Source organism: Chiloscyllium punctatum, chromosome 37 (assembly GCF_047496795.1).
Source record: "Chiloscyllium punctatum isolate Juve2018m chromosome 37, sChiPun1.3, whole genome shotgun sequence".
Taxonomy (NCBI): domain Eukaryota; kingdom Metazoa; phylum Chordata; class Chondrichthyes; order Orectolobiformes; family Hemiscylliidae; genus Chiloscyllium; species Chiloscyllium punctatum.
This window is the reverse complement of record NC_092775.1, coordinates 37,525,330-37,552,028: the sequence shown is the minus strand read 5'-3', so window position 1 is coordinate 37,552,028 and position 26,699 is coordinate 37,525,330. Positions and strand designations below refer to the sequence as shown.

General features: G+C 37.2%; 1 protein-coding gene and 1 long non-coding RNA gene across 3 annotated transcripts in view; one reads left to right on the top strand and one right to left on the bottom strand.

Moving 5' to 3' along the window:
- LOC140463008 (uncharacterized) overlaps positions 1 to 7,032 on the top strand; it is a 37,699-nt gene extending 30,667 nt beyond the window's left edge. The window contains exons 2-3 of the long non-coding RNA XR_011954572.1: positions 3,122 to 3,281; positions 5,607 to 7,032. This is a non-coding gene — a long non-coding RNA (uncharacterized lncRNA). The remainder of the gene's footprint in view (positions 1 to 3,121; positions 3,282 to 5,606) is intronic.
- A 5,233-nt stretch (positions 7,033 to 12,265) lies between these two features.
- ada (adenosine deaminase) overlaps positions 12,266 to 26,699 on the bottom strand; it is a 60,219-nt gene continuing 45,785 nt past the window's right edge. For both annotated transcript variants that reach the window (XM_072556593.1, XM_072556594.1), the window contains exons 7-11: positions 26,332 to 26,403; positions 22,408 to 22,509; positions 22,157 to 22,224; positions 15,949 to 16,078; positions 12,266 to 13,271 (exon numbers count right to left, since the gene is read on the bottom strand). In XM_072556593.1, coding sequence (XP_072412694.1) covers positions 13,167 to 13,271; positions 15,949 to 16,078; positions 22,157 to 22,224; positions 22,408 to 22,509; positions 26,332 to 26,403 — 477 coding nt within the window. In that variant the 3' untranslated portion in view covers positions 12,266 to 13,166. The remainder of the gene's footprint in view (positions 13,272 to 15,948; positions 16,079 to 22,156; positions 22,225 to 22,407; positions 22,510 to 26,331; positions 26,404 to 26,699) is intronic.

Sequence of the window (26,699 nt, the reverse complement as noted above, 5' to 3'; positions counted from 1 at the left end):
GCAGGTTAGACAGTATCCATGGAGAGAAAACAAGCTAACGTTTCAAGTCTAGATGACTCTTCATCAGAGCTGAAGCAGGAGAACACGACGGGACCAGCACCAACCGTTTGTAAAAATGAGAGTCAACTTGGTGAAGCTACCAAACAGGACCATTTGTGCGCCAAATAGCATAAGCAGCAAGTGATGAACAGAGCACAGCAATCCCACAACTAACAAATCATTCTAAACTCCACAGTCCTACGCACCCAGTCGAGTTGTGGTGGATAGTTAAACAACTCACTGGAGAAGAAGGCTCCACAAATATCCCCATCTCAATGACGGAAGAGTCCAATACATCAGTGCAAAAGATAAGACTGAAGCATTTGCAACAATCTTCACTTCAGCTCTGACGAAGAGTTATCTGGACTTAAAACGTTAGCTTGTTTTTTTCTCCATGGATGCTGCCTTACCTGCTGTGATCTCCAGCATTTTTTGTTTTCAGTTCAGATTCCAGTATCTGCAGTAATTTGCTTTAGTATTAAACAACTATTTAGCAATTATCAACTGGTGCATGTGCATCTTCTGTTTAATAATTACAGTTTAAAGCCAACAGTAAAAATATTTACTTTTATTCTGACATGGTCTTTTCATATTTCAAACTCAAAATTGTACACAAAATCAGAATACTGTTTCTTACTTCTGTTGTTGCATGCATGAGCACAAACAAAACAGTTACTGCCTTTCTTTCTTTTCAAGTGGAAGGAAAAGATCAAATTTGAAGAAGAATAATGATGTTTTTCCACTTCTGTGGACAGTATTTTAGACCTTGGCTAATATCACTAAAGCAAGCATTTTTCTCATTGCTATTTGTGACTCAAGTGTTCATAGCACTGTTACCTCTAACTTGACTCTACCAATTCTATCCTAGTCAGTTTTCCACCATCTATTTTGCATAAATTTGAGCTCATCCAAAATATGCTGTTTTCTAAATTGGACAAATTCCCTTTTACCCATCACTCCTGTGCTTGCTGATCTACCATTTCCCAGCCTATCTAATGCTTTGCTTTCAAAATTATCTTTATTTATAGCTTCACCCAACCTATTTCCATTACCTCAGGTAGTCCTCTGAAGTGTCTTTTGAGATTTATGAGCTGGATTTTGCAGTGAACAGTAAAGCCACAATGCGTGGCATTGATGCCACATAAAGCTGTCTGTAAAGATCTCTGTTGGTCGGACTTACCTTCTTCAGTGGCAGTTTAAATCTTGTGCCAAAATATAGAAATTTCCAAGTATCCAACTGCAGTGATGTTAACAAACAGCTTAAGCAAAACAGAAATTGCTGAAGTTCTGAACAAGGGTCACTGGAACAGAAATGTTAACTCTGATTTCTCTCCACAGATGCTGCCAGACCTACTGAGATTTTCAAGCAATTTCTGACTTTGCTTCGGATTTCCAGTATCTGTAGTTCTTTCAATTTTTAGCTGATGTAACCAACCACATTGAAGAAATCTCACAGACAGCAAATCAGGAAATTAAAAGCACTTTGTCTTTCACTTTTAATTTACATGATCAGATGGCGAAATAAATGATAATGATTGGATTAAGTTAGAAGCCAAAATTGAAACAAAAATGCTTTAAGAATCATGAGAATGGATTCTCTATTGATTCTGTACCATCAGGATTGTCATGAAACATTTGAGAAAGCATTCATAGACATATGTCTTCTCAGTTGTGATCATGTTGGGAAACCTCTGACGAGTGTGAATGACTTGAGCTAAAATGATTGGATGAAAAGTAAGAAATCTCACAAGACAGAGACCGAGTTGAAAAGAATGTGAGAGTGCATGTGGCTGCACAGTTGTGTGTGAAGCAATCTGACTATTTGTAATTAAATGAGGTCTATTTTTGTTATATCAACTACTTAAAGCAAAATTTATCTTTTTTTATTTGAAATATCGTTTGCTTATTGAGTGATGTTTTAGTTATCTTGATCGGAGTTGGCTTGGTGAGGAAAGAGTTTCAAAAAGTGAAAATTTGTCCAGTGGCTTCCTTTCTTTTTAAACAAAATATCAGACTCTAAGGTGATTGTAAAAGGAAAGAAAACATTACTTTGCAAATAGTCAATTTGGCACTTTAGTTGTGAGTGCTCTTGTAAATATGAGCTGAGAAATATTCCATTCTGGCACTAGTATCTGTTAAACTGAGAGAGACATACAGAGAGACAAAATGATGATTAAGTCTTGCATCGAGCTTACACTTCCTGTTTGTCACACATCTACCATGACACTACAGATCAAAACTAAGAAAAAGGCTGAGAAAAAAGGCAATGATTATTAAGGTCTTGAGGCAACTATTAAATAAGTATTGAGGAGGACCTAATAAAATTCATTTTTAAGTTAACATGTGGACCAATTAGATCATCCCTAAAAAATTGTGAAAATGTAAATATAACACTTAGTCTGTACAACTGACATTTTCAATGTCCAAAATAAAACTATAAATAAAAGTTTCTGCTGTAAATGCATATTTAACATCATTATTAAATTTATTAACTGATTTGGTTATATTAATATTATGTACAGATTCATTTTACAGATCTGCTATGTATAAGAACAGAAATGAGTAAACCTTAAATGTCTAAATGCAGGTCTGGCTGCATCTGTAGACAAATGTAAGAATGGGTGTTTTTTTCTTTGTAAATTAAATTTTGTTTGAAAATGTAAGTATATGATTTGGCATTGAAAACTCACCAACAGTAGTTTGTGCTTAAGTCTGCAACTTCTGCTTATTTTCATGAAAATCTTTGATGTCCAGACTGTAAACATAAGAACATAAGAAAAAGGTGCAGGAGTAGGCCACTGGCAACTCAGGCCTGCCTCAACAGTATCATGGCTGATTTTATTCAGGTCTCAACATCTCTTTGATGCCAGCTCCACACAGCTTTCAACTATGCATGCATGCTTGGTTCCTAGTTGTCAGAGAAAAGAGATTCTATTTCTATGAATGAACTTGGCATAAAAGAGATCATATTCTTAAAATCAAAAATTGGCTTAACATATCAAAGACATGTCTACCCTTATAAAGTGAGTGTGAATCTGCTTCAGTCATTCAGTTACATAATCTTTGTTTATTTAAATTGCAGGTGCAGCTGCATCCAAATGCATCTCAAGTGCCGGATATAAAAGCCTCATTAACAGAATTCATTTCTTCGGCACGAGCAGGTCGTAGAGATGCTGTACCTGACATAAACAAGTCACCAGAAAATACATCGGAGACTGGAGGTACAAGCAAAGAAGCAGCTGGTAAGAATGGGCATGCAACCAAATCCAAACATTAGTAAATCATTTCCGGGTTTAAAAATTTGATATCTTACTATGGTTAAACATAAATATTGTTCTCTAATGCATCTTTACTTTTGTGACATTCTATCACTAAAATCTAACTATTTAAACAAGCGTTATCTCCAAAATCCCCTACTTGTAAGCATTTGCCATAGAACAAAAAATGGTCCAGTTTTAATTAGTAGATCACTCAAAAGCAGAGTACTTAAAGACTGGATTTGTCTGAGTATGTGCAAACTCAAGAATTTGTATTTGAAAAAGTTTAGTTACAATATTTGTTCATTCTTCTTTAATAAGCCCCATCCTTAAACTCCCATCCCTCCCTAACACAACAATGCAAGACATCTTAAACAGTAAACATTACCACAATGACTCTGAACTACTCTTGGTTCCACTGCAAGGTGAATTTTCAACTGTTGGTCAAGAAAAGAAGAAATTTTACACCTCAGAATTGCTTTCCTACCTATTTTTGAGTCGTGAAAAAGTTTAATTGAAACTTTTAAAACTTTAATTGAACGACACACAGTCCTTCCAGCCAAGCTATTAATGTGGATTGCAAATAGTTGAGTCCACAGCACTGACTGAAGCTGACAAAATCAAGAACATATGTTTTTCTTTTAGATGTTGGCTAAATGTATTTTTGCACTCTGCTGTTTAAAATTAAAACCTCCTTTCTTTCAATTCAAGGCCAATGCTAATATCTTGATAATTTGTTCTTCAATTCGTAATGTGACTTTTGGGATCATAAATACATCCTGCCAAAGATGTGTAATGTGTTGTAAAACTTCACCAATTCAGTTGATATTTCATTTGAAATGTTTAAACTAAACAGGAAAGTACAATTCTGTGCAAGAGGTTGCCACAATACATTCATCCTTGAGTCTTCAAAGAAATGGCAGCAGAGATAGTTGATGCATTGATTACATCCTTCTGAAACACCTCAGGTTCTAAAAAGATCCAAACATTCACAAAACTGCATTTATAACACTTCTAATCAACAAAGGAGAAAGGTGGAAAACGGGAAACTATAGTGCAGGTAACTTAAAATCTCTCACTTGGAAAATACTGAACTCTATTTGCAATGGAATAACAGGATATTTGGAAATTCATAATACAATAAATTATATTGTTTACTTGGTTTAAGGAAAGGGAATTCATGTTAGGCCAATTTAGTAGATTTCTTTGAAGATGTAATGGGGAAGGTGTATAAAGAGCAACCAGTGGCTATAATATGTTTGGATTTCCAAAAGGTATTTAATACATAAAGATTGCTACACAAAGTAAAAGTTTGTTGTATTGGAGTTAATGTATTAGCAAGATAGGGGATGGGCTAACTAACAGGAAACCTTTTCTGGCCCAAATGATCACTTTCAGGTTGGCAAACTGTAACTACTGGTAATTCACAGCAATCAGTGCTGGATCTATTGATGTACAACCCACGTTCATGATGGTTAGAGGAAATATCTGTGCAGCTCAATTGTAGTCCAATCTGCCAATGACAGAAAGATCGCTAATAAAGCAATACCTGAGGAGTACAGGAAGTAACTGGAAGTCAAGGTAGGTTGGCAAAGCATTGGCAGATGGAGTATTATATGAGAAAATGTGAGCTTGTGTATTTTTGTGAGAAGAATAACAAAGCAGAATATTACTTGAATGAAGAAATACTATGTAATACTATAATACAGTGGAATCTGTTTTACATTACTCACAAAATGTCAATACACAGGTATATAGGGTATTTAGAAGGTCAATTGGAATATTGGCCTTTGTGGAAAGGCACTGAAGTGTCTAACTACGGAAGTCTGGTTACAGCTGTACAGGATGTTGGTGAGACTGTACCCAATTTACCCAGGAGTAGATGCCGAGAGTATATTTTCCTCTCATTCGGGATCTAACAATATGTGGGCACAGTTTCAAAATGAAGAATCTCCCATTTAATACAGAGGTAAGGAAGTATTCATTTTCTCAAAGTTGTTAATCTTTGAAATCCACTGACCCAGAGACCAGCAAAGGCGAGTCATTGAACATATTCAAATTTGACAGACTTTTGATCAACGAAGGAATTTAATCTAATGAGGGAGGGAGAGCAGACAGGAAAATATAGTTAAAGCCACAAGCCGATCATCCAATATTTGATTGAATGACAGAGTAATACATATTGAAAACTGCACACAGGTACAATTTTCCTGTCCGTAAATTCTTCTTCCTTAAAACATTTAGTCTCAATTTTCTGTTGAAATTGACACATTATTTGTATTTTAAGATGTTTATTTTTTTTCCCCCCAGAAGTCTCCAAAAATGAAAACAGCAAGGCTGCAGATGTACAGGCTCATACTAGTCAAGCAAAACAACAGGGAAACAAGAAGTGAACATGCACTGTTAATAGATGGAGGAATGAATATTGAAAACACATATGACAGTATGAATATGATTTTGATCATGTCCTGTGTAAAATGCTCTGACAATATGAAAGGAATATAAACAACTATGTCACCAACAAGGAACTGTGTTTCTCAAGATGTTTCACAAGAAATTCAAGCAATTCTGCTTAAAATAATTTTTTTTTGTTCTAAACTTTGCAATATATCGATAGTACTTGATAATACAGCTGGGAAGCTGTTAATTAGTAACTGGAGAGCATAAATAAAATTAAAGTTTTTGAATTTTTTTTGCAGGATACCATTTAATATCTACAATTTATCTACTGCCTTTGAATCTCTTGATATATGACAAACAGGTCATAGCTATACTATTGAAAAAAGTGGATGAAAGGAGCTTTGAAGTTTCATCAATATGACATTCAACCTCCAGCAATAAAATTGGTACATATATTCCACTGTGAATTGTTCCTTACATTGAAACATTCTTAGTAATTGGGCCAAATTTTACAGTTGACTATGAAAGAATGGCATCAGATGTTGGTTATATTTCCCTGTCTACAGACTTTCCATCAGGTTTGCACTGAACTTGTGTTTAGAAAGCCTTTGTGGTGGAGTGTCTGTACGAACAGGGTACATGTATCTCCTTAACCAATCACAGTGAAAATTGTTAATGAGAAACATGAAGTCTGAATAAAGCTGTAAAAGTTAGAATAGTTATTCAATACTGAAAAATGTATAGAAACTAAAATAAAGAGAGGGAAAAGAAAGATGGATATAAAAAAAGAGAAATAAGCAAAGAAGTGATTCATTTTGGTAGCATTAACAATAATTAAACATGAAGGAGAGAGACAACACTTGTTCAACTTAATTTGCAGTGGGCATTGCTGGAGGAGTTTTGGCGTTCGTTACGTTCTTACACTGGAGTTTGTGAGTTTAGTGGATAGGTCAGCAAATGCATGCTGTCCCGTATGTTTTGTACTTGTTTCACAGCAAGATACCCAGCATGGCAAAAATTCAGGAGACCAGAGCAACTTGGACAGTAAATGCCTGATTACAGTATTTAATTGCGGCATGTTCAATCAGTGCGTAATGCTGATTAAAATTTTAATAATAGAGGTGAATTCTTTACTACGATTTTTACAGCAAAATATGAGCCATTAGGAATTTACTGAAGTACACACACAACCAAAAGTAAATGGAAGGCACTATTTATAAGCAAGACACTTCAGTTGTTTATACAAAACATGTATTCTGAATACTGAGTATAAGGCAGACGTAATTCTGTATGGCTGTACAAAAATCAATAAATTGAGTTTTAAATAAAATGTTTTCTTCACCTCTTACAGACACAAATGTCGTATTTTATTGCACTGATACAAGTATTACCCTAATGTGCTATGAACTTAGTAATAATGTAATATTTGGTAAATGTAAGTCTATTTTTCTATATAGCATAACAAAGTCCTTTCAAAGCCAATCATTGAACATTTATTCTTCATACAAAAATCATCATTCCACACTTGGATGATAGAAAAGGATATGATCATAAAAAAATTATAGTTTTTATATAGCTTAGGAATTTTTGCTACAATAATAGTGCTAAATACACTTAAGCAGTTATTGTATGAGTAAGATTGTTGGGCAAATGGCCCAAAGCTTGAATTTGCATCTAAATTTGAATCATTTCACTTTCACACATCCAAACAATTGGAGAGTATTCCAATACTTTTTTGATTTGTGCCTTGTAGATAGATGGTGGACAAATGTTGGGGAAACAGGAGACAAATTCCATGTCACAGAATTTCTAGCCTCTGACCTACAATATTTACATGGATGACACAAAAATGGTCCTGAAACATTGACCCTCCTGCTCCTCGGCTGCTGCCTAACCTGCTGCGCTTTTTCCAGCGCCACACTTAAATCACAATTTTTGGTTAATTGTAACTACAAAGATGTTAATTTTGGCATTTTACTCATGGTAATATCTTTGAATGTCAAGGGAGGATGGTGAGGTTCTCTTTTGAGAAGGTCAGTGCCTAGCACAAGTGTGGTGCAAATATTAGCCAGGCCTGGATGTTGTCCATGTCTTGCAAGATATGGACATAGGCAGCTTGAATATCTGCACATTTATAAATGATACTGAATGTCGTGCAATCATCAGTGAACATCCTCACTTCTAGCTTTCTGATGGAGGGAAGTTCATTGATAAAGCAACTGAGGATGGTAAGGCTTAGGACAGTACCTGAGGAAATCCTGCAGAAATTGAGATGGCTGATCTCCAACATCTATAAGAATCCTTCTTTGTTCTAGATACTGCATTAAAGTTGCTGTTATTATGTAAGTCTTTCACACTTCAGAGGTTCTGTAATTATTATTCACTCATAGAAACAACTTCATCTAATTCCCTCAGCATCACTGCTGGCATTCCTCAGGGTAGATCTCTTAATCAACCTGTTCCAGCATGTTATGACACACTAAACAATCCTTATTTACACCTGCTACTTATAGCCCATGTATGGTTTCTATCCCTCTGTTCTCCTTTTGTTCATGTATTTATTAGGATACACCTTAAACGTTGCTAACATGCCTCCTTTCATTATTTCCACTGTCAGTGCGTTCCAAGCACTCACCACTCTCCATGTGAAAGATTTTCCCCGCACTTCTCCCCTAAATTTGCCTCCTCACTTTTGTCAATTACAAGAGGGCACAGGGACCTTTCCACCCTGGGGGGGAAAAAATAGCCTCTATCCACCCTCATAATTTTGCAGACCTCTAACAGGTTACCCCTTAGCTGCCACCTTTCCAGTGAAAGAATCTTGAGTGTATTCAACCTTTCTAAAACCCTCCAGACCAGGCAACATCCTGGTAAATTTTCCCTGCACCCTCTCCAAAGCTTCCACATTATTCTGGTAGAATGGCAACCAGAACTGCATGCACTATTCCAAATGTGGCTTAACTGAAGTATTATCCATCTGTAACATAAACTTGCCAACTTTTACATATGATGCCCCAGCCAATGAAAGCATGGATTTTATATCAGGTGAATGTCAAAAGAATGTTTCCTCTTGTGGAAGAATGTAAAACTACTGATTACAGTTTAAAAATAAGGGGTCACCCATTTAAGATAGGGATGAAGAAACATGTCTTTGACAGCGTTGAGTGCCTTCAAAAGGCAGTGGATGTAGAATCATTATTTATTTTAAAGCAAAAGTACATAGATCCTTTATTATTGAGGGGATGAAAGGTTATCATAAGGTAAACAGGAATGTAGAGTTGAGGTTAAAATCAGATCAGCCATGATTGTATTGCATGGTGAATCAGGCTCGAAGGGCAGAATGAGCTACTCTTATTCATACAGTTTCACACATCAAATTCTCAACATTTATACTTTGCCTGTGATGCACTCTGCTTACAGCCACTTTGCACTTGCCATTCTTAATGCCTGATGAGTTGTCATTCTGTCGTTACGGGATTTTAGTTAAAAAACGGCAGTAATGATCCATTCAATTCTGACCAGCTGAATTGCACAAATTGAAAATGCTGTTTTAGAACAAATTGCAAAGTATAATGGTTGTACAGTAGACTACAACATGGTTTCCACAGTAAAGCTATGTGCGGAATGTTTTGTTTCCAGGCTTCCAGAGCTGTATTCAGGGTGTGCTGCATTGTCTGATTTGTCATTATTTCAATAAGCTGTCAAACCACGATGGTGTCTTTTTGTTAAATATCCTGTGGTACAGGACAAAGAAAAGTAAGAAAGTTCCCCTGGAGTCCTGGCTGATATTTCGCTCAACCAAAATCACAATACACAGATTCATGAGCTGGTTGCTGGTTTTTTTTTGAGTTTTGCTATGCATAAATTCTTTCCTGCATTTACTATTGCAAAAGTGTCAATATTTCATTGACAGGAAAGTAGAAAATCTCATGATCGTGAAAGGCTTTATTACTAAAAACATATTTTGTCAAACATTTGTCTTTTTATTTCAGTATTTCCTTTCACTTTTTTTAAAACAAAAGTAACATTAGATTTTGGAGTAATTAATTAGCACTTACCATTTTGTTTGTTTGAATTTCTTTCCAGTTAAAATTTTGAGAGAATTATAGGTTCTTGAAGTTAAAAGCAGAGTCCTGCTATTTTATAAACAACACTGACATTTAGGTTGGGATCCCTTGTTGGCAAAATAGTTATAAAAAATTCAATTTCTAGCAGAAATTTAATGTAGGATAGAGTTTCAAATTATTTAGCACACCTCTGCATTTGTTGTGGTAAAGATCAAATTAATTATGTTATTATATTCATACAAACAGAATTGTGGTCACTTGATTGCCAGCAAATATGATTAAAACTATGTTTGTTCTTTCTCACTGAGTTTGAAGTTTCCATGCTACATTAATACTAATTCTAACTGCTAATACTATAGCAGTTAGCTCATCTGCACAATAGATTGACTGAAATACACAGCAGAGCATCACATCATTCACTAGATTACATATTCCTAGAAATTATCATAAATTGTGAGTTTTTTCAGGATGGTTAGCAATGCATACAATCATTGATAAAGTTTAATTGATCAAGCCACATAAATATTATGACTTCAAGACTACGAAAAGACACTGGGAATTCTGTTGAGAAACTCATCTCCTAGCTCTCCAAAGCCTCTCCACAAGGCACCAGTTAGGAGTCTGATGGAATACTTTTGCCTGGATGAGGGCAGCTCCAACAACATTCAAGAAGCTCAGCAGCATTCAGAACAAAGCAGCCTTGTTTAACATATACAAGCTGTGCTGCAGGAACTCACAAGGTTCCTTTGACAGCACATTCTAAACCTATAAGCTCAACATGAAAAAACAAAAGACACATGGGAACTCCACCAACTACAAGTTTGCCCCCAAGCCACACACCATTCAATTGGAATTGTATCATTGTTCCTTCGATGTCATTAGGTCAAAATCCTGGGACACCTTCTGTACGAATGTTAGTTCATTAAGCATAGTTGCACCGAAAGGACTGCAACAGTTGAACAAGTAAGCTCATCATCAATATCTCAAGGACAAATAAACATGGGCAACGAATGCTGGTCTAGCTATCAACATCCATTTCTCATGAATTTAAAAAAAAGTACTCAAACGATATAAGTTTTCATGCTTCACTCTTCAATCACAAATTTCAATCATGATTTAAAATAATAGCCATTTTAACAATTATGAATTATGCAAATTGTGCATCTAAATGATACTTAAATCTGTTTCTAGCTTCTTTCCAGACATTTATAAAATTATTTTATGAGCCTTGCTGAAAGTTCTCTCTTAATATTTGCCAACACCATAGCAGTAAGCATATGAAAAACACAGCATTAACTTTTTAAAAATATTTATTTTAATATTATAAGTTAATATCTTTATTGTTTTCCACTTTATAAGACATCTTCATACATCAAATTGATTTCTAAAATCAGAGCATCTGGTCAAAATTTTAATCAAGTTCTTTTGGATGGGTCTTCTGTAAAGAAATATCATTTATTGAGTTGGTAACTATGCTCTGTTGATGTAGATAAGTTTAACTAACAGTGTAGAAATAGATACTCAATAAATACCATTGTAACTCATGAATAATTTGAAACAGAGTTTGAAAAAGCCTCTATTTCAAAATGGATTTATAACTTATGCAAATGTGTATAGAAAAAGAATATATTGGTACATGTGAATTCTGCAAATGTACATTAGCTGCACTTCTTATAGGAATGAATTATAAAAGTTATGTGCAATGATTCCTTCCTCACATTTAATAAAGAACATCAAGCTTGAACTGATCCCATAAAGTTGTGAAAACACATTTATGTATTTGGCTTGATGATAGTTCCAATATGGAATTTTCAGCAGTATGCATTGCTGATGTGATTTGATAAGCTGTGAGTAGGCATTGGCAGTGTTTTGCTCAAACAAATGACTGTGCAAAATGCTTCATTAACAAGCCTTCTAAGAAAGTGAAATACAAAGGCAATTGTAACTTCATCATTTCTACATTAAATGTTATGTACGGGTTTTGCCACGCCAAGACCAAAGCAAGGATGATACAACTGAAATGTTCACAGGTTTTTTTTCCCCTGTATCCTTTCATGCGATATGGGTATTATTGTCAAGGTCAGCTTTTGTTGCCAATCCTTAATTGCCCTCGAACTTAGTGGCTTGCTGGGCCATTTTGGAAAACTTAAGAGTCAACAACATTGCCATGGATCTAGAGCCACATATAGGCAGATCAGGTAAAGATGGCAGTTTCATTCCCTTAAAGGATAACAGTGAACTAGGTGGGTTTTGAAGCCTTAGACTTAGGCTCCACAAATGTTGAGCAAGTAACTAATTGTAGAGGTTCAAGCTCACATTTAACATAGCTGCCAGTGTAGTATAAAAGGCATTCATTGATGAATATGAGACAAATATATTGTCAATACTCCAATAGATTATCTGCACAGTTACATATAATAAGCATATTAACAGGAAAGAGATAGTTTAAATGTAATTTTTATAACAAAATGTGAATATACTGAACACACTTACACAATAAACTTTAAGTACCCAAATATTTAATTGATGGAAGATCCAGATCAAGAATGTAATAAAACCACCAAATTGTCTGAAAGGTCTGCTTTTGGTCTTCCTTTATGAACATTCATTGACTTCACTTTTCAATAACAACAATCTTATCATTTTGCAGTCTAAGATTGTAAATGAAATCACATTGAACAATTACTGAACATAGAGTATCAATGCAATTCCAAATATCCAACAGTAATGTGAATTCAGTCTGACAGAATAACTGTGTCCTCCGATAGAAAAGGTCAAGCCTCCCAGATTCTCTCTTTCCAATCACGTTCCACGGTCATTAAATTGAAGAAACAATTTCTCTTTGCGTACATTGCAACTGGGTAACAATGTTGTTATATTGTACTTATTGATATGAAATCCACGGTGTCGAAGTTGGTATCTGATATGTAGGAATAAATATGCCCACAATCCTGGTTGTGCCACCAGAGATAACCAAATGAATAAGGTGTATCAAAAATCTTTTATTGCCTATGATTTAGTCATTCTTTGGAATATTTGTAAATGAGGTACCAGGCTAAATTAAATGTTTCATAAATTCTGCTTTCACGTAGAACAATGCTCTGTGCATCTTAAATAATTCTCTTAAAATATTATCTAAATAAATTTGGACATTGTAAACAAAATGAAGTCACGTTTTTGATTGGAAAGAGCTTGAAAATTGTTGAAATCATGAAGTCAATTTAGGCTATATTGCATTCTCCTCATAAGGAAACAAAGAGAGTTGCATTACACAATAGCCACAAATTGAACAGTTATTGATGATATTCACAAATAGTTTCAATTTCTGTCTGTAATTATATACATTACACAGTCACTTTGAAGACCGATTTCCCATTTGTATGGGTGATTTACCAGGAGCTGTTTAACATACAGTGCTCTGCACCATTCCATAAGTCTCATACAGCGTCAACAAAAGTTCTTCTTTTTCTTTATCAGGGAGAAAGCAGGATCGAGCTCCATTAATATTCTGTAGGTTTGCAAGACATGTCAGTTATCAAACAGTTAGTTGTGTTTTCTGTGAAATATTTTAAATTGTTTCAGAAAATAAAGAAATTGGAAAACTTAAATTTAATTTCTTCTACACTTCAGGATAAACTTTGGAATAAAAATTACTAGGAAGTCTGTAGGAATCCACCAGTTGACTCACTGTTGGCACTTTCTCAGTATCTTGGAATGATCAAGAAATTACCATGTAAGAAAATAGAAGGATGATCCTAACTTCAATTAATCTATCCAAGAGTACCTTCTTGCTCCTAAAGAATTTTCAGATGCTTCAGATTTGACAAAGAAATTGCCCCATTTTTAACTTTGATTCTTCTACTTAGATTCATAGAGTCATAGAGATGTACAACACGGAAACAGGCCCTTCGGTCCAACTCCTCTATATCAACCAGATATCCTAACCTAACCCATTTGTCAGCACTTGGCCAATATCCCTCTAAACCATTCCCATTTATATACCCATCCAGCTGCCTTTTAAATGTTGTAATTGTGCCAGCCTCCACGACTTCCTTGATAGGCCAGATGGCCTGCTTCCACACTGTAGGGATTTTACATAATATTCTTTAAGTCTACTTTGCATGTCCAAAAGGGTTTAAAGGTGGATTTAAAAATTGACTATTCTGCTTTAAATTTGGGAACAAATTAAAACAATCTTTGATTGACATTATATCCAATGCTCAATATTAAGCTGATAGAGCCTTGAAAATTTATTTTTCTTGTAATAGTCCCTATTAGTATAAATGAAGTAATTGTCTTATAGTCAGAAATGTACAACACGGAGATAGACCCTTCGGTCCAACTCGTCCATGCCGACCAGATATCCTAACCTAATCTAGTCCCATTTGCCAGCACTTGGCCTCTTTCTCTCTAAACCCTTCCTATTCATATTCCCATCTAAATGCCTTTTAAACACTGTAATTATACCAGACTTCACCTCTTCCTCTGGCAGCCCATTCCATACAGGCACCACCATCTGCATGAAAATGTTGCCCCTTAAATCTCATTTATATCTTTCCCTGGTCACCCTAAACCTATGCCCTCTAGTTCTGTACACCCTAACCCAGGGAAAAGACTTTGTCTATTTATCCTATCCATGCTCTTCGTGATTTTATAAATCTCTATAAACGTCATCCCTCAGCCTCCAAAGCTCCAAGGAAAATGGTCATAGCCTATTCAGCCTCTCCCTATCACTGAAATCCTCCAACACTGCAACATCCTTGTAAATCTTTTCTGAACCCTTTCAGGTTACACAACATCCTTCTGACAGGAAAGAGACCAGAATTTCACAATTTATTCCAAAAGTGACTTAACCAATGTCCTGTACAGCCGCAACAAGACCTCCCAACTCCTATACTGAATGCTCTGACCAATAAGGACAAGCATATCAAACACCTTCATCACTACCCTATCTACCTGAAACTCCACTTTCAAGGAACTATGAACCTGAACTCCAAGGTCTCTTCATTCAGCAACACTCCTCAAGACCTTACCATTAAGGTGTATAAATCCTGCTTTGGTTTGCTTTTCCAAAATACAACACCTCATATTTATCTAAATTGAACTCCATCCCCCACTCCGCAGCCCATTTGCCCAGCTGCTCAAGAACCCAAGTAACAGGAGGAACAAGTTAAAAACTTAATTGGATTTTGGAACCAAAAATCCTAAGTGATAATTTATTTTTTTCAATTTTTTAAATGTATAGTAAGGCATTTCAATATGATAGCTTATCTGCAAGCAAGTTAAAATACTCTGGCATGGCAAATGTTACTGTTCTTTGTATTTATAGGACATGGAGATTAAATAGCAGAAACAATTTTAGTACTTGCAACCATTTTGCTGCATATCAACAATAAAAGGACCATCTAAGTCCTTACAAATATGCAAACGAATGATGCAAACTGTACTTATTGTTATTGTGCAATATCCCATCTTATTAACTAAGACGATTTGGATGTTGGATGAGAATCACCACAGAAATTGGGTTCAGCACCATTAATCTAAATCCTACACTGTTAGTAGTTTTCTTTTAGCCCACAGTGAATTTAAGTCCACATTAAACAACCTGTTACATACGAACATAAGAAGTAAGAGGAAAATCAGGACACTCAGCCACTCAAGATTACTCTCCAATCCATAAGTTCACGATTGATCTGATTCCTCCATGTTACCACCTATCCCTAATAACCTTTCACTTCCGTACTTAAGAATCTATCAACTTCTTCCTTAAAAAATGTTCAGGGACTCTTTTAAACAAAAGGCTTCTACTGCCTTTTGAGAATGAGTGCTCTAAAGATTCATGCACCTCTGCAAAAGAAATTCTCCTTTTCTGTCTTAAATAAGTGACCAACTATTATTAAATGGAACTGCTGCTTCTAGATTCTCCTCCAAATCTCCCACTTCTAACCTGTCAAAATTCCTCATGATCTTATAAAATTCAAGAAAATAAATCTACCACAATATTAAGTTGACTTATAAAGTTAATTGTTACATTTTAGAAACTCGTAACCTAGTCCTTTATAAACACAATAAGCTTCACTATGAAGTAATATGCATTTTTAAACTAGGAAAATGCATTTGCTAAGAAACTAAGTAGAAAACAGATTATATTTAAATTATGGGCTAGAAGTGCAGCATTGACTTACCGCTTCCATGAAATCATCTTCTGTGAAACCCATGTATTTTGAGGCAATACGATAATCCTTATCTAGCGTGGATTTGAATATCAATGGATCATCAGTATTCAGAGAATAATTTGCTTTGTCCTCTCTAAACCTATGAATATATAAATGTTAAAAGGATCAAAAACTTAACATTCATAGAATGTCACATATGACACATTTGCACTGTGAATACAATGGAATCATGTTATAGAACAAAGATCAATACAGTGCAGAACAGGCCCTTTGGCCCTCGATGTTGCGCCGACCTGTGAACTATTCTCAGCTTGTCCCCCTACACTATCCCAAAATCTTCCATGTGCTTATCTAAGGATTGTTTAAATCTCCCTAATGTGGCTGAGTTGACGACATTAGCAGGTAGGCATTCCACGCCCTTACTACTCTCTGCGTGAAGAACCTGTCTCTGACATCTGTCTTAAATCTATCCCCCCTCAATTTGTAGTTATGCCCCCCTCGTACAAGCTGACATCATCATCCTCGGAAAAAGACTTTCACTGTCTACCCTATCTAATCCTCTGATCATCTTGTATCAAATCCCCTCTTAGCCTTCTGCTTGCCAATGAGAACAGGTTCAAGTCTCTCAGCGTTTCCTCAGAAGACCTTCCATCCAGACCAGGCAACATCCTGTTAAATCTCCTCTGCACCTTTTTGAATGCTTCCACATCCTTCCCGAAATATGGGGACCAGAACTATACACAATATTCCAGACGTGGCTGCACCAGCGTTTTGTATAGTTGTAGCATGATATTGCGGTTCCAGAACTCAATCCCTCTATGAATGAAACCTAACACACTATGCCTTCTTAACAGCACTATCCATCTGGGTGGCAACTTTCAGGCATCTATGTACATGGTCTCCAAGATCCCTCTGCACATCCACACTACCAAGAATCTTTCCATCGACCCAGTACTCTGCCTTCCTGTTATTCTTCCCAAAGTGCATCACAACAACTTTGCTCCATAGGTCATCAGTTCTATCCCTCCTTCCAGCCTTTTCTATAACCACAGCCAGCTGTGAATGCTTCATAATTTACTGTCATATTTTGAAATCATAAGAATGTAAACAATAGGAACACAGCTATACATTTCAGCCCATTGTCATGCACAACTATCTGAAAAGATCATGGATGATCAGATTGTGGTCTTAAATTCATTGCTGTCTGCACTCCATACTCTTAACTCTCATATCAGTAAAACATGTGTCTAACTCAGCCTTGAATATCTTCAAAGACTCATTCTCCATTCTCTCTGTGTAAGAGAATTTCAAGACCAAAAATCTTCCCACTCTTCTCATCTCCATCTTAAATGGGAGATATCTAATTTTCAGTGCCTCTAGCTCTAGAAGCCCCCATGAGAGAGACCATACCCACAGCATGTTTCAATATGCTCACCTCTCATTCTTAGCTCCAACGGGAACAGCCCAACCCACCTCAACCTACCTCATGAGACAACCTTCATTCTGAGAAACAATCTGGTGAACTCTCACTGAATTGCTTTCGGCTCAAGTGTTCAGTAGTATGAACAGAACAACTATACACAGCAGTATTTCACTGTAGCCTGTACAGCTGTAGCAAGACTTCACTACTTATTTACTCAATTGCCTTTATAATAAAATCCAATATTCCAATTATGAATTAAATTACTTCTTATACCTGCATAAATACCTGATTTGTGTAAATATTCAAATAGAATAAGGTAAATCAGCTTGTGAGGCCTTGGTTTGTTTTTCAAAGGTTGGAGCAATAGAAGCATCCTGAATGGGTGCTCCCCATTCTCTGCCTCATTTATTGTTCCCACTGACTGCCTGGCTCACTGCTTCAATCAGAGAATGGACAACAAGTGAGGTGATGGATTACACAGTGGAAGCTTTTTCTGACAGGTCCTCAATGTTTCATAATTTGTTTCAAGGTCACCGGGCTGCTACACTAAATAAATCTAAAGCATGGATTAGTATTGCATGAAATCACTCATTTTAGAATGTCCTTTACATCTAAGTACAAAAGGTTACTGGTACAAGCATTAAAAAATTATTTTGTGCCAGTCATTACATAAGCTTTTGACATCATTGGCTGTGACACAGACACCGTCACTGCAAACCTGGAGGTTGCAATGGCAACAAACACAGCCTAGAATGCACCAAAGCTTCCAGGTTTCCTTCATTTTCTCTTGAATACATTTGCAGTTTTCCAATTTCCTGGGAATTTCTAGAATCTGGGGAGTTCTGAAAGGTGATAAATAATGCACCAACTTCTTTTCAGGCTCCAGAAAGTAGGCGCCCAACGGCAGGGGACTTTTACTCCCATTAGTTTTCACAGTGTTTTTCCCCTCGTGATGGTGATTGTTTTGATTTTTTCCCCACCCCCCAAAACCTTTATTTCCCATCATTCATTAGTTGTTTTCTGTATCTTCAATTGGGAAGTCAAATACAAATTATTTACTCAATTATTTATTTTCTTGATTTCCATTATCAATTTTCCAGTTTCGTGATCTAAGAGAATGACAATTAGCTATTCTTCTCCTTTTCACATACTAGTCGAAGATTTTGTTGTCCATTTTATATTTCTTCCTAGTTTTTTCTCATATTCTATTTTCTCCCTTTTTTGTAATTAGTCATAGAGATGTACAGCATGGAAACAGACCTTTTGGTCCAACCTGTCCATGCCGACCAAATATCCCAACCCAATCCAGTCCAGAACCTGCACTCCAAGATCTCTTTGTTCAGCAACACTCTCTAGTACCTTACCATTAAGTGTATAAGTCCTGTGAAGATTTGCTTTCCCAAAATGCCATCACCTGACCCATATCCCTCCAAACCTTTCCTGTTCACATACCTATCCAAATGCCTCTTAAATGTTACAATTATACCAGCCTCCCCCACTTCCTCTGGCAGCTCATTACATACACATACCGCTCTCTGCGTGAAAGAGTTGCCCCTTAGGTCTCTTTTATATCTTTCCCCTCTCACCCTAAACCTATGCCCTCTAGTTCTGGACTCCCCAACTGCAGGAAAAAGACTTTGTCTACTTATCCTATCCATGCCCCTCATGCTTTTATAAACGTCTATAAGGTCACCCCTCAGCCTCCGACGCTCCAGGGAAAACAGCCCCAGCCTGTTCAGCCTCTCCCTATAGCTCAAATCCTCCAACCCTGGCAACATCCTTGTAAATATTTTCTGAACCCTTTCAAGTTTCACAACATCTTTCTGATAGGAAGGAGACCGGAATTGCACGCAATATTCCAACAGTGGCCTAACCAATGTCCTGTATAGCCACAACATGACCTCCCAATTCCTGTACTCATTACACTGACCAAAAAAGGAAAACATACCATACACCTTCTTTACTATCCTATCTACTTGTGCCTCTACATTCAAGGAGCTATGAACCTGCACTCCAAGGTCTCTTTGTTCAGCAACACTCTCTAGGACCTTAACCATTAAGTGTATAAGTCCTGCTAAGATTTGCTTTCCCAAAATGCAGCACCTCGTATTTATCTAAATTAAACTCCATCTGTCCACTGGCCCATCTAGTTCAGATCCTGTTATAATCTGAGATAACCTTCTTTGCTGTCCATTACATCTCCAATTTTGGTGTCATCTGCAAACTATGCTAACTATATATACCTCTTAAGATCATATCCAAATAATTTACATAAATTGTGAAAAGTAGTGGACCCAGCACTGATCCTTGTGGCACTCCACTGGTCACAGGCCTCTATTCTGAAAAACAATCCTCCCCCACCACTCTGTCTTCTACCTTTGAGCCAGTTCTGTAACCAAATGGGTAGTTCTCCCTGTATTGCATGAGATCTAACCTTGCTCACCAGTCTCCTATGAGGAACCTTGTCGAATGCCTTACTGAAGTCCATATAGATCACATCTACCATTCTGCCCTCATCAATCCTCTTTGTTACTTCTTAAAAAAATTCAATCAAGTTTGTGAGTCATGATTTCACACACATAAAGTCATGTTGACTGTTCCTAATCAGTCCTTGCCTTTCCAAATACATGCTCATCCTGTCCCTCAGGATTCCCTCCAGCAACTTGCCCACCACTGATGTCAGGCTCACTAGTCTATAGTTCCCTGGCTTGTCCTTACCATATTTCTTAAACAGTGGCACCACGTTAGCCAACCTCCAGTCTTCCAGCACCTCACCTGTGACTATCGATGATACAAATAAAAGGCCCAGCAATCACTTCCCTAGCTTCCCACACAGTTCTAGGGTACACCTGATCAGGTCCTGCAATCTCTTGCTGGTCTCAAAACATGTTCCAATCTTCTGGATCACTACTAGTTATTGCAGAACTGGATATCTTCTTTTTCTGTCAGATACAACTCTCAACCTCCTTAGTTAGCTATGGATGGTTCATCTTTCTTAATAATTAGATTAGATTAGATTACTTACAGTGTGGAAACAGGCCCTTCGGCCCAACAAGTCCACACCGACCCGCCGAAGCGCAACCCACCCATACCCCTACATTTACCCCTTTTACCTAACACTATGGGCAATTTAGCTAAGCCAATTCACCTGACCTGCACATCTTTGGACTGTGGGAGGAAACCGGAGCACCCAGAGGAAACCCACACAGACACGGGGAGAACGTGCAAACTCCACACAGTCAGTCGCCTGAGGCGGGAATTGAACCCGGGTCTCTGGCGCTGTGAGACAGCAGTGCTAACCACTGTGCCACCGTGCCGCCCATACTAATATTTAGCTTTGTTGTGAATTATGAAATACCTCTTATATGTTTGTGCCTCCTTCCCTAATGTCTTATATTGTGATCTATTTTCCCAGCCCATTTTAGCCAACTCTATTTTCCTGCCTTTGTAATTGCCTTCACTTAAGTTAACAACATTGGTTTTGGACCCACATTCTTCCCCCTCAAATTCAATATAAAATACTGTTATGTTTTGTCCATTCTTACCCAGAATGTGCTTTACTATGAAGCCACTGATTAATTCTGTCTCAATAAATTATTGTGCAGAGTTTTGTTGTATTTCTACATCGTTGACTAAACTTGGACATGTACCTCAGTACCGTACTTATATTTTCCAATTTCATCAGTGCACATACAACTTTCTCCTTTGGCTTCCAGAGCACAAATGTGCTTTAAAAAGTTATAAGAATATTTTAACGGCAGTAAACCTTCGACTACTCAAATCCACGTCCCACTTAACAACAGCGTGGCTGACCTCCAGCTCAACTCCCTTTACCCACCTTTCAGCCACATTCCTTGGTGGGTCAGCCACTTAAATCTATAAAACTCAATCTTGAACGTTTCAGGTGATCCAGCAATTGATGCTTTTTCAGTGGGACTGTCCACATTTCTTTTAAACTTTTGCATGCAAGTTTTCTTCCTAACATCACTCTTGCATAGTATTGTTGTAATTTTAATATATGTTCTTTCATTCTGGCACTGCCCACAAGAGGAAATTATGATATATAATATATTAAACCTACCAATTTGAAACTTATAAGTTTAAGGGAATACAAGGCAATGGTAATTGTTATTGTCTGTCAATCAGAGAACATTCTCTTTAATGGTCCTCTTGGTCAACATGCCCAAATCAATTTTCAGTTATTTTCAATTTGAAGCATTTTTGTTTTACTGATGACTTGAGCAGATTATTATGAAACATTTCCTGGAAGTCTACACAAACCCCAGCCATAGGCACACACCTATCTATTCTGATTAGTGATTTCAAGAAACTTAAAGGCAGGTAATTTTTTGGAAGAACCTCCTCATGTTCTATACAGTTTATCTCCAAATTCCCACATTCTTAACATCTAACAATGTGGGCACATTGTTTCCTGTCAGGCTGTCACCAGTAGATCCTGAGACCATCCGTTTGAATTCTTTTACAGTTTTCCACCTTGGTTGCAGGTCGATCAATCTCAAATATGATACAAATTTACATCATTCTTGATGCACAGTACTGGAATTTAAAATGTTAACACTCAATGCTACTAACCTCTGGTTTGCTATACAAAAATGAACAAATAGTAGGAAATTTTAACAAATGAAATATTGCGACAAAAGCTGAGTTTACTGAAAAAGCAACTACTCTTCAAATACTAATATATCTACTAATATGATTTTTTTTAAAAAATCCATTACCCAGGAATACTTTAACCACATCTCAGACTCAACAGATAGAGAGACTTCTATTTACCTAATAGCTGGATGCTTCATTAAATCTGGGTCACAAGCTCCAGTGAGATAGCTAGACCAGGGGCATATCTAAAAAAGAAACAAATCATTAACTAAAACCTGTCACATCTTCAGCAGACAGAAACATATGGTCTGTTAACAGTCACGCAGAAGATCCTGACCTTTTCAGTGGAAAAAGATTCAATAATTCTGTCATCAAAATATTTACAGAAAAAAAGTTAAACGTTCAAAATATCTCCAGGAGCTGCCTACCTCAAAATGTATATTCAGTTTTAACAAACGCTTGTAGAGACAAAAATCGTCAATTGTGTGATACCCATGTCCAATTCTTTCAGCTTTCAAAACATCGACAGCCTATTGACAAATAAATCACAATAATTACATATAAGATAATAATTAAGTTGGTGGAAGCCAGCAGCAAAAGCTATAATTTCAAGCTTTCAGTAAGTAATATGAACCTAAAAATACATGCTCTCCTTCCAGCACTGCCTTTTGCAAAGTATCTTCATAAGGGTGCTGCAGTCACAGTATCTGAGGCACATGACAAGGAGATGGCACAGAAACTATAAGAGAAGAAATTCTCCCTTCTGCCCTCTTCCAATTTCGAGCCAGAAGTCTCTATGCTTCTTGACACTGACAGGAGACTGTCTGGCAGGTCAACCAAAGCATTCAGCATCTTGGTCAGTACGCTTTTCAGCATTCTCCAGCATGCTGACTGGTAAAATCATCAACTGAGCACCCTGTGGTATAAGTCATCTTTAAGACACACACCAACCTTTCCCTCTTGCTTGGCTGCAGCCCACCCACTCCTAGCAATTCACAAGTGCAGATCTCCAAATCTAGACAAGTCACTTGCAACTACCAGCATCTAAACTGGTAGTTGCAAGTGACAGATGAAATGATAGAGACGCTTCTCCACTAGTATTGTATTCTCTCTCTCTTTCTCTCATTTTCTCTTTCTCTCATGTGCTCTTTTTCCTGGAAAAACAAGAGATCCATGGTCGCACCACGAACAGCTTGCACTTTATGCCAGAAAACAGGATAAGGATCAGCCAAATGTTGTCATTTGACAGAAATATACTATCATTCTCAAGTTTCTCAGTGACACTGGGTATGACAGGCCATGTTCCAGCAAACAGTGTGGACAACCACCTCCTCCACAGGGTGAAAGAGATGCATGCATCCTGATCCTCTCTACCAGGCTTCCCCGATTTCTGGCAGCTATGATAACATTGTAAGGAGGAAGACAGAATGTCAGCAATTCTCTAACATCGTATTTGGATGATGTGCCTGCAAAAGCTGGAGATATTGGAAAAAGCATGAGCTGATATGAGTCTGTCATCACTGGAATAAGGAAGTAAAAAGTACAATATCTGAAGTCCAGATTGTCAGGGAGTTCTGATAACTGATTGATAGCTATACAGTGCATTGAGCTTGAGGATTTGGTGTTATCATGTGTATGAGGTCCTTTGAAGATGCACTCACTGACCTTGAAAACCCACATCAGATTAATACATTTCTTGTGGCACTACAGGTGTATCCTCAGGAACAGCTGTTTTGGCTTCCCTGACCGCCTTCCAGGACCTTCTAGCTCTCAAATTTAAGCTCATGTATTTCCAGCCACCCAGCTGGCAGGAACAAGACCTTTCGCTCCACATCTGTGAACATTAGAGTTCTTACATGCCCTGATTCGCTGATTATGCAGTTTCCACTTTCAGTGAGTGCCAGCCAGCCTTTTAAGGGATAGACTGCCTTTAAGAAAAGCAGTCTGGCCCCACCACAAGATTAGCACATTCTGCTCAACTCAGGCTAGCTACAATCATTTATATCAAGTAGATAGCCTGTTGCTGCCCACTTCAAATGACATTGGGCAAAGAAAGAGCCATAATGAATGTTTAGACCAATATTTTTGACCACTATAAAAGGATACTGAGAACAAGTGATATCAATAATCATAAGCTTGGAGGTGGTGAACCTTTTTAAAAATGACAATGCGCAACAAAATGAATAATCACGAATGCAAGTGACAGTTAATTAAGGAAAGCCATCACAGATTTGTGACTGGGAAATCCTGTTTAACTTGCTTGAGCCTTTGGATGAGGTAACAGAGATGGTTGATGAGAATCATCATGTTGATTTGGTGTATATAGACTCCAAAAGGCATTTCATTAAGTGTGAAACAACAGACTTGAGATCAAAGTTAGAGTTCAGAGAATAAAAGTGACCGTAGTAACATGAATAAGAAATTGGTTGAGCATCAGGAAACAGTGAACTGGGTTTTCTGGTCTAAAGGAATGTTTACAAAGGGGCTTCACAAGAATCTGCGTGAGGATCCTTTCTCTTCTTGATGTATCTTTAGCAGGGCAGCACAGTGGCTCGGTGGTTAACATTGCTCCCTCACAGTGCCAGGGTCCCACATTCAATTCCACCCTCAGTTGACTGTCTGTGTGGAGTTTGCACATTCTCCTCATGTCTGTGTGGGTTTCCTTCGGGTGTTCTGGTTTCCTCCCACAGTCCAAAGATTTGCAGGTTAGGTGGATTAGCCATGGGAAATGGCAGGGTAACAGGGATAGGGTAGAGAACAGGCTCTGGATAGCTGCTCTTCAGAGTGGCAGTGTGAACTTAATGGACTGAATGGCCTGTTTCCACACTGTAGGGATTCTATATATTTATGACCTAGACCTTGGTGTAGGGGAAAAAATTTCATGTCATCTGGCAGTTTTGAAATTTGAAAGTATTCTGAACTTCAAAGTGTGAAATTTCAAAGGACATCAACAGATTGATAGAATGGGTAGACAAGTAGCAGATGCAATTTAATAAAGATGTGTCAGATGACTCATTTTGTTACAAAGCGTATAGACAGTCATAGAAATAAGGATGCTATTACTTCAGTTATACAGAGCATTGGTGAGAATGACATTTCAAATGCATTGGAGGTGGCCCAAAGGTGGCTTAGTGGATCAATACCAAGAATAAGTGGATTGACTGATGGAGAGGTTAGGCAGGCTAGGATTGTTTCCATTGGAGTTTAGACTTGACTGAAGTGTATAAAGTCTGAATGGTTTGCTGCCCTTTTAGGACACATTAAAAATCATTTATCCCTATCTTGTGTGAATTTGGAATCCTCTACCTCAGACGGCAGTGGAAGCAAGCTCATTAAATATTTTTTTAAGGCAGAGGCAACTAGATTCTTGTCAGAAAAAGGAATCAAAGGTTATCAGGGACAGATGGGAATGTCCAAATTTGAAAGATAACTACGATCTGCTTGAATGGTGGAGTAGGCTTGATTGGTTGACATCTATTCCTATTTCATATGTTCAAATCAAACAAAGGGTAAAAGGGGTGCAGGAGTAGAGGGGCCTAGAGGTATATGTGCACAAATCCTTGAAGGTGACAAGAGAGGCTAAGAGTGCAATAAATAAGGAATGTTGCATCTTTGACTTTATAGACAGGGCATAAAGAATAAAATGTGTTATTATAAAAATTCAGAAAATACTGGTTTGCACTCAATCTGATCACTGCATCCAGTTCTGGTTGACATACTTCTACTAAGAGCTAGAGGCATTAGAGAGCGTGCAAAAAAAAGTACACAAGAATGAGATAGATTTTTCATCCCTGGAAACAGTTACAAAGATATACTGGAGATGCTAGAACTTTTTCCCCATGAGAGGAGACAATTGTGATGAAAGTATAAGTATTCAAAAATCATGAGGAGTCTGAGCAGAACCTAATCTAAACAAAATATAGATAGGAAGAAACCATTCAAAAACCAGAAAGCATAGATTTAAGGTAACTGGCAAAAGAACGAAAAGCAATGCAAAGGAAACCTTTTCATATGCATGGAGCGGTTAGGATCTGGAATGCACCAACAGTATGACAGTGACAAACTCAACCATGGCATTCAAAAAGAGAACTGGATTATGGCCGATATCTGATAAATGTGCTATGAAAAAACTCACGCACTAATGACACCAAGAGAATTGTTGTTACAGAGAACCAGACACAGTAGACCTCTTCTGTGAAACAAATACTCCATCATTTCTCAAAGAAAAGCTGATTTGGTGGTTAATAAAGACTATAATTTGCTGTCAGTAACATTTTGCATAAGGATTCAAAGCTCAAATTGATTTAAGATATCAAATAAAAGGAATGAAATAACTACGTAAACTGCCTCACCTCTTTGACCACTGTAGAAGGTCCAACTTCACCTGCATGTACAGTTCGATGGATGCCACTCTTAAAAGCCTCCTGGTAAAGTAACAAACAAGAAAAGATACAGAAATGTCTGCCAAGAACCCGAACAGAATGGATCCTTCTTTTGATAGATATCTGCACTGCTCATTTGATAATGATGCCATTTCTGAAGTATTAAGAACTTGCATTCATATAATGCCTTTTGTGATGTCAAATACCCCAAATCGCTTGACAATAAATTAGCATTCGTTTTGAAGTGTGGTCACCATGGAGATATAGGGAAACACACAAAGCAATTCATATGTCACAAGATCACAGAAGCAGCCAGTTCTTAAATACTTGGGTAATCT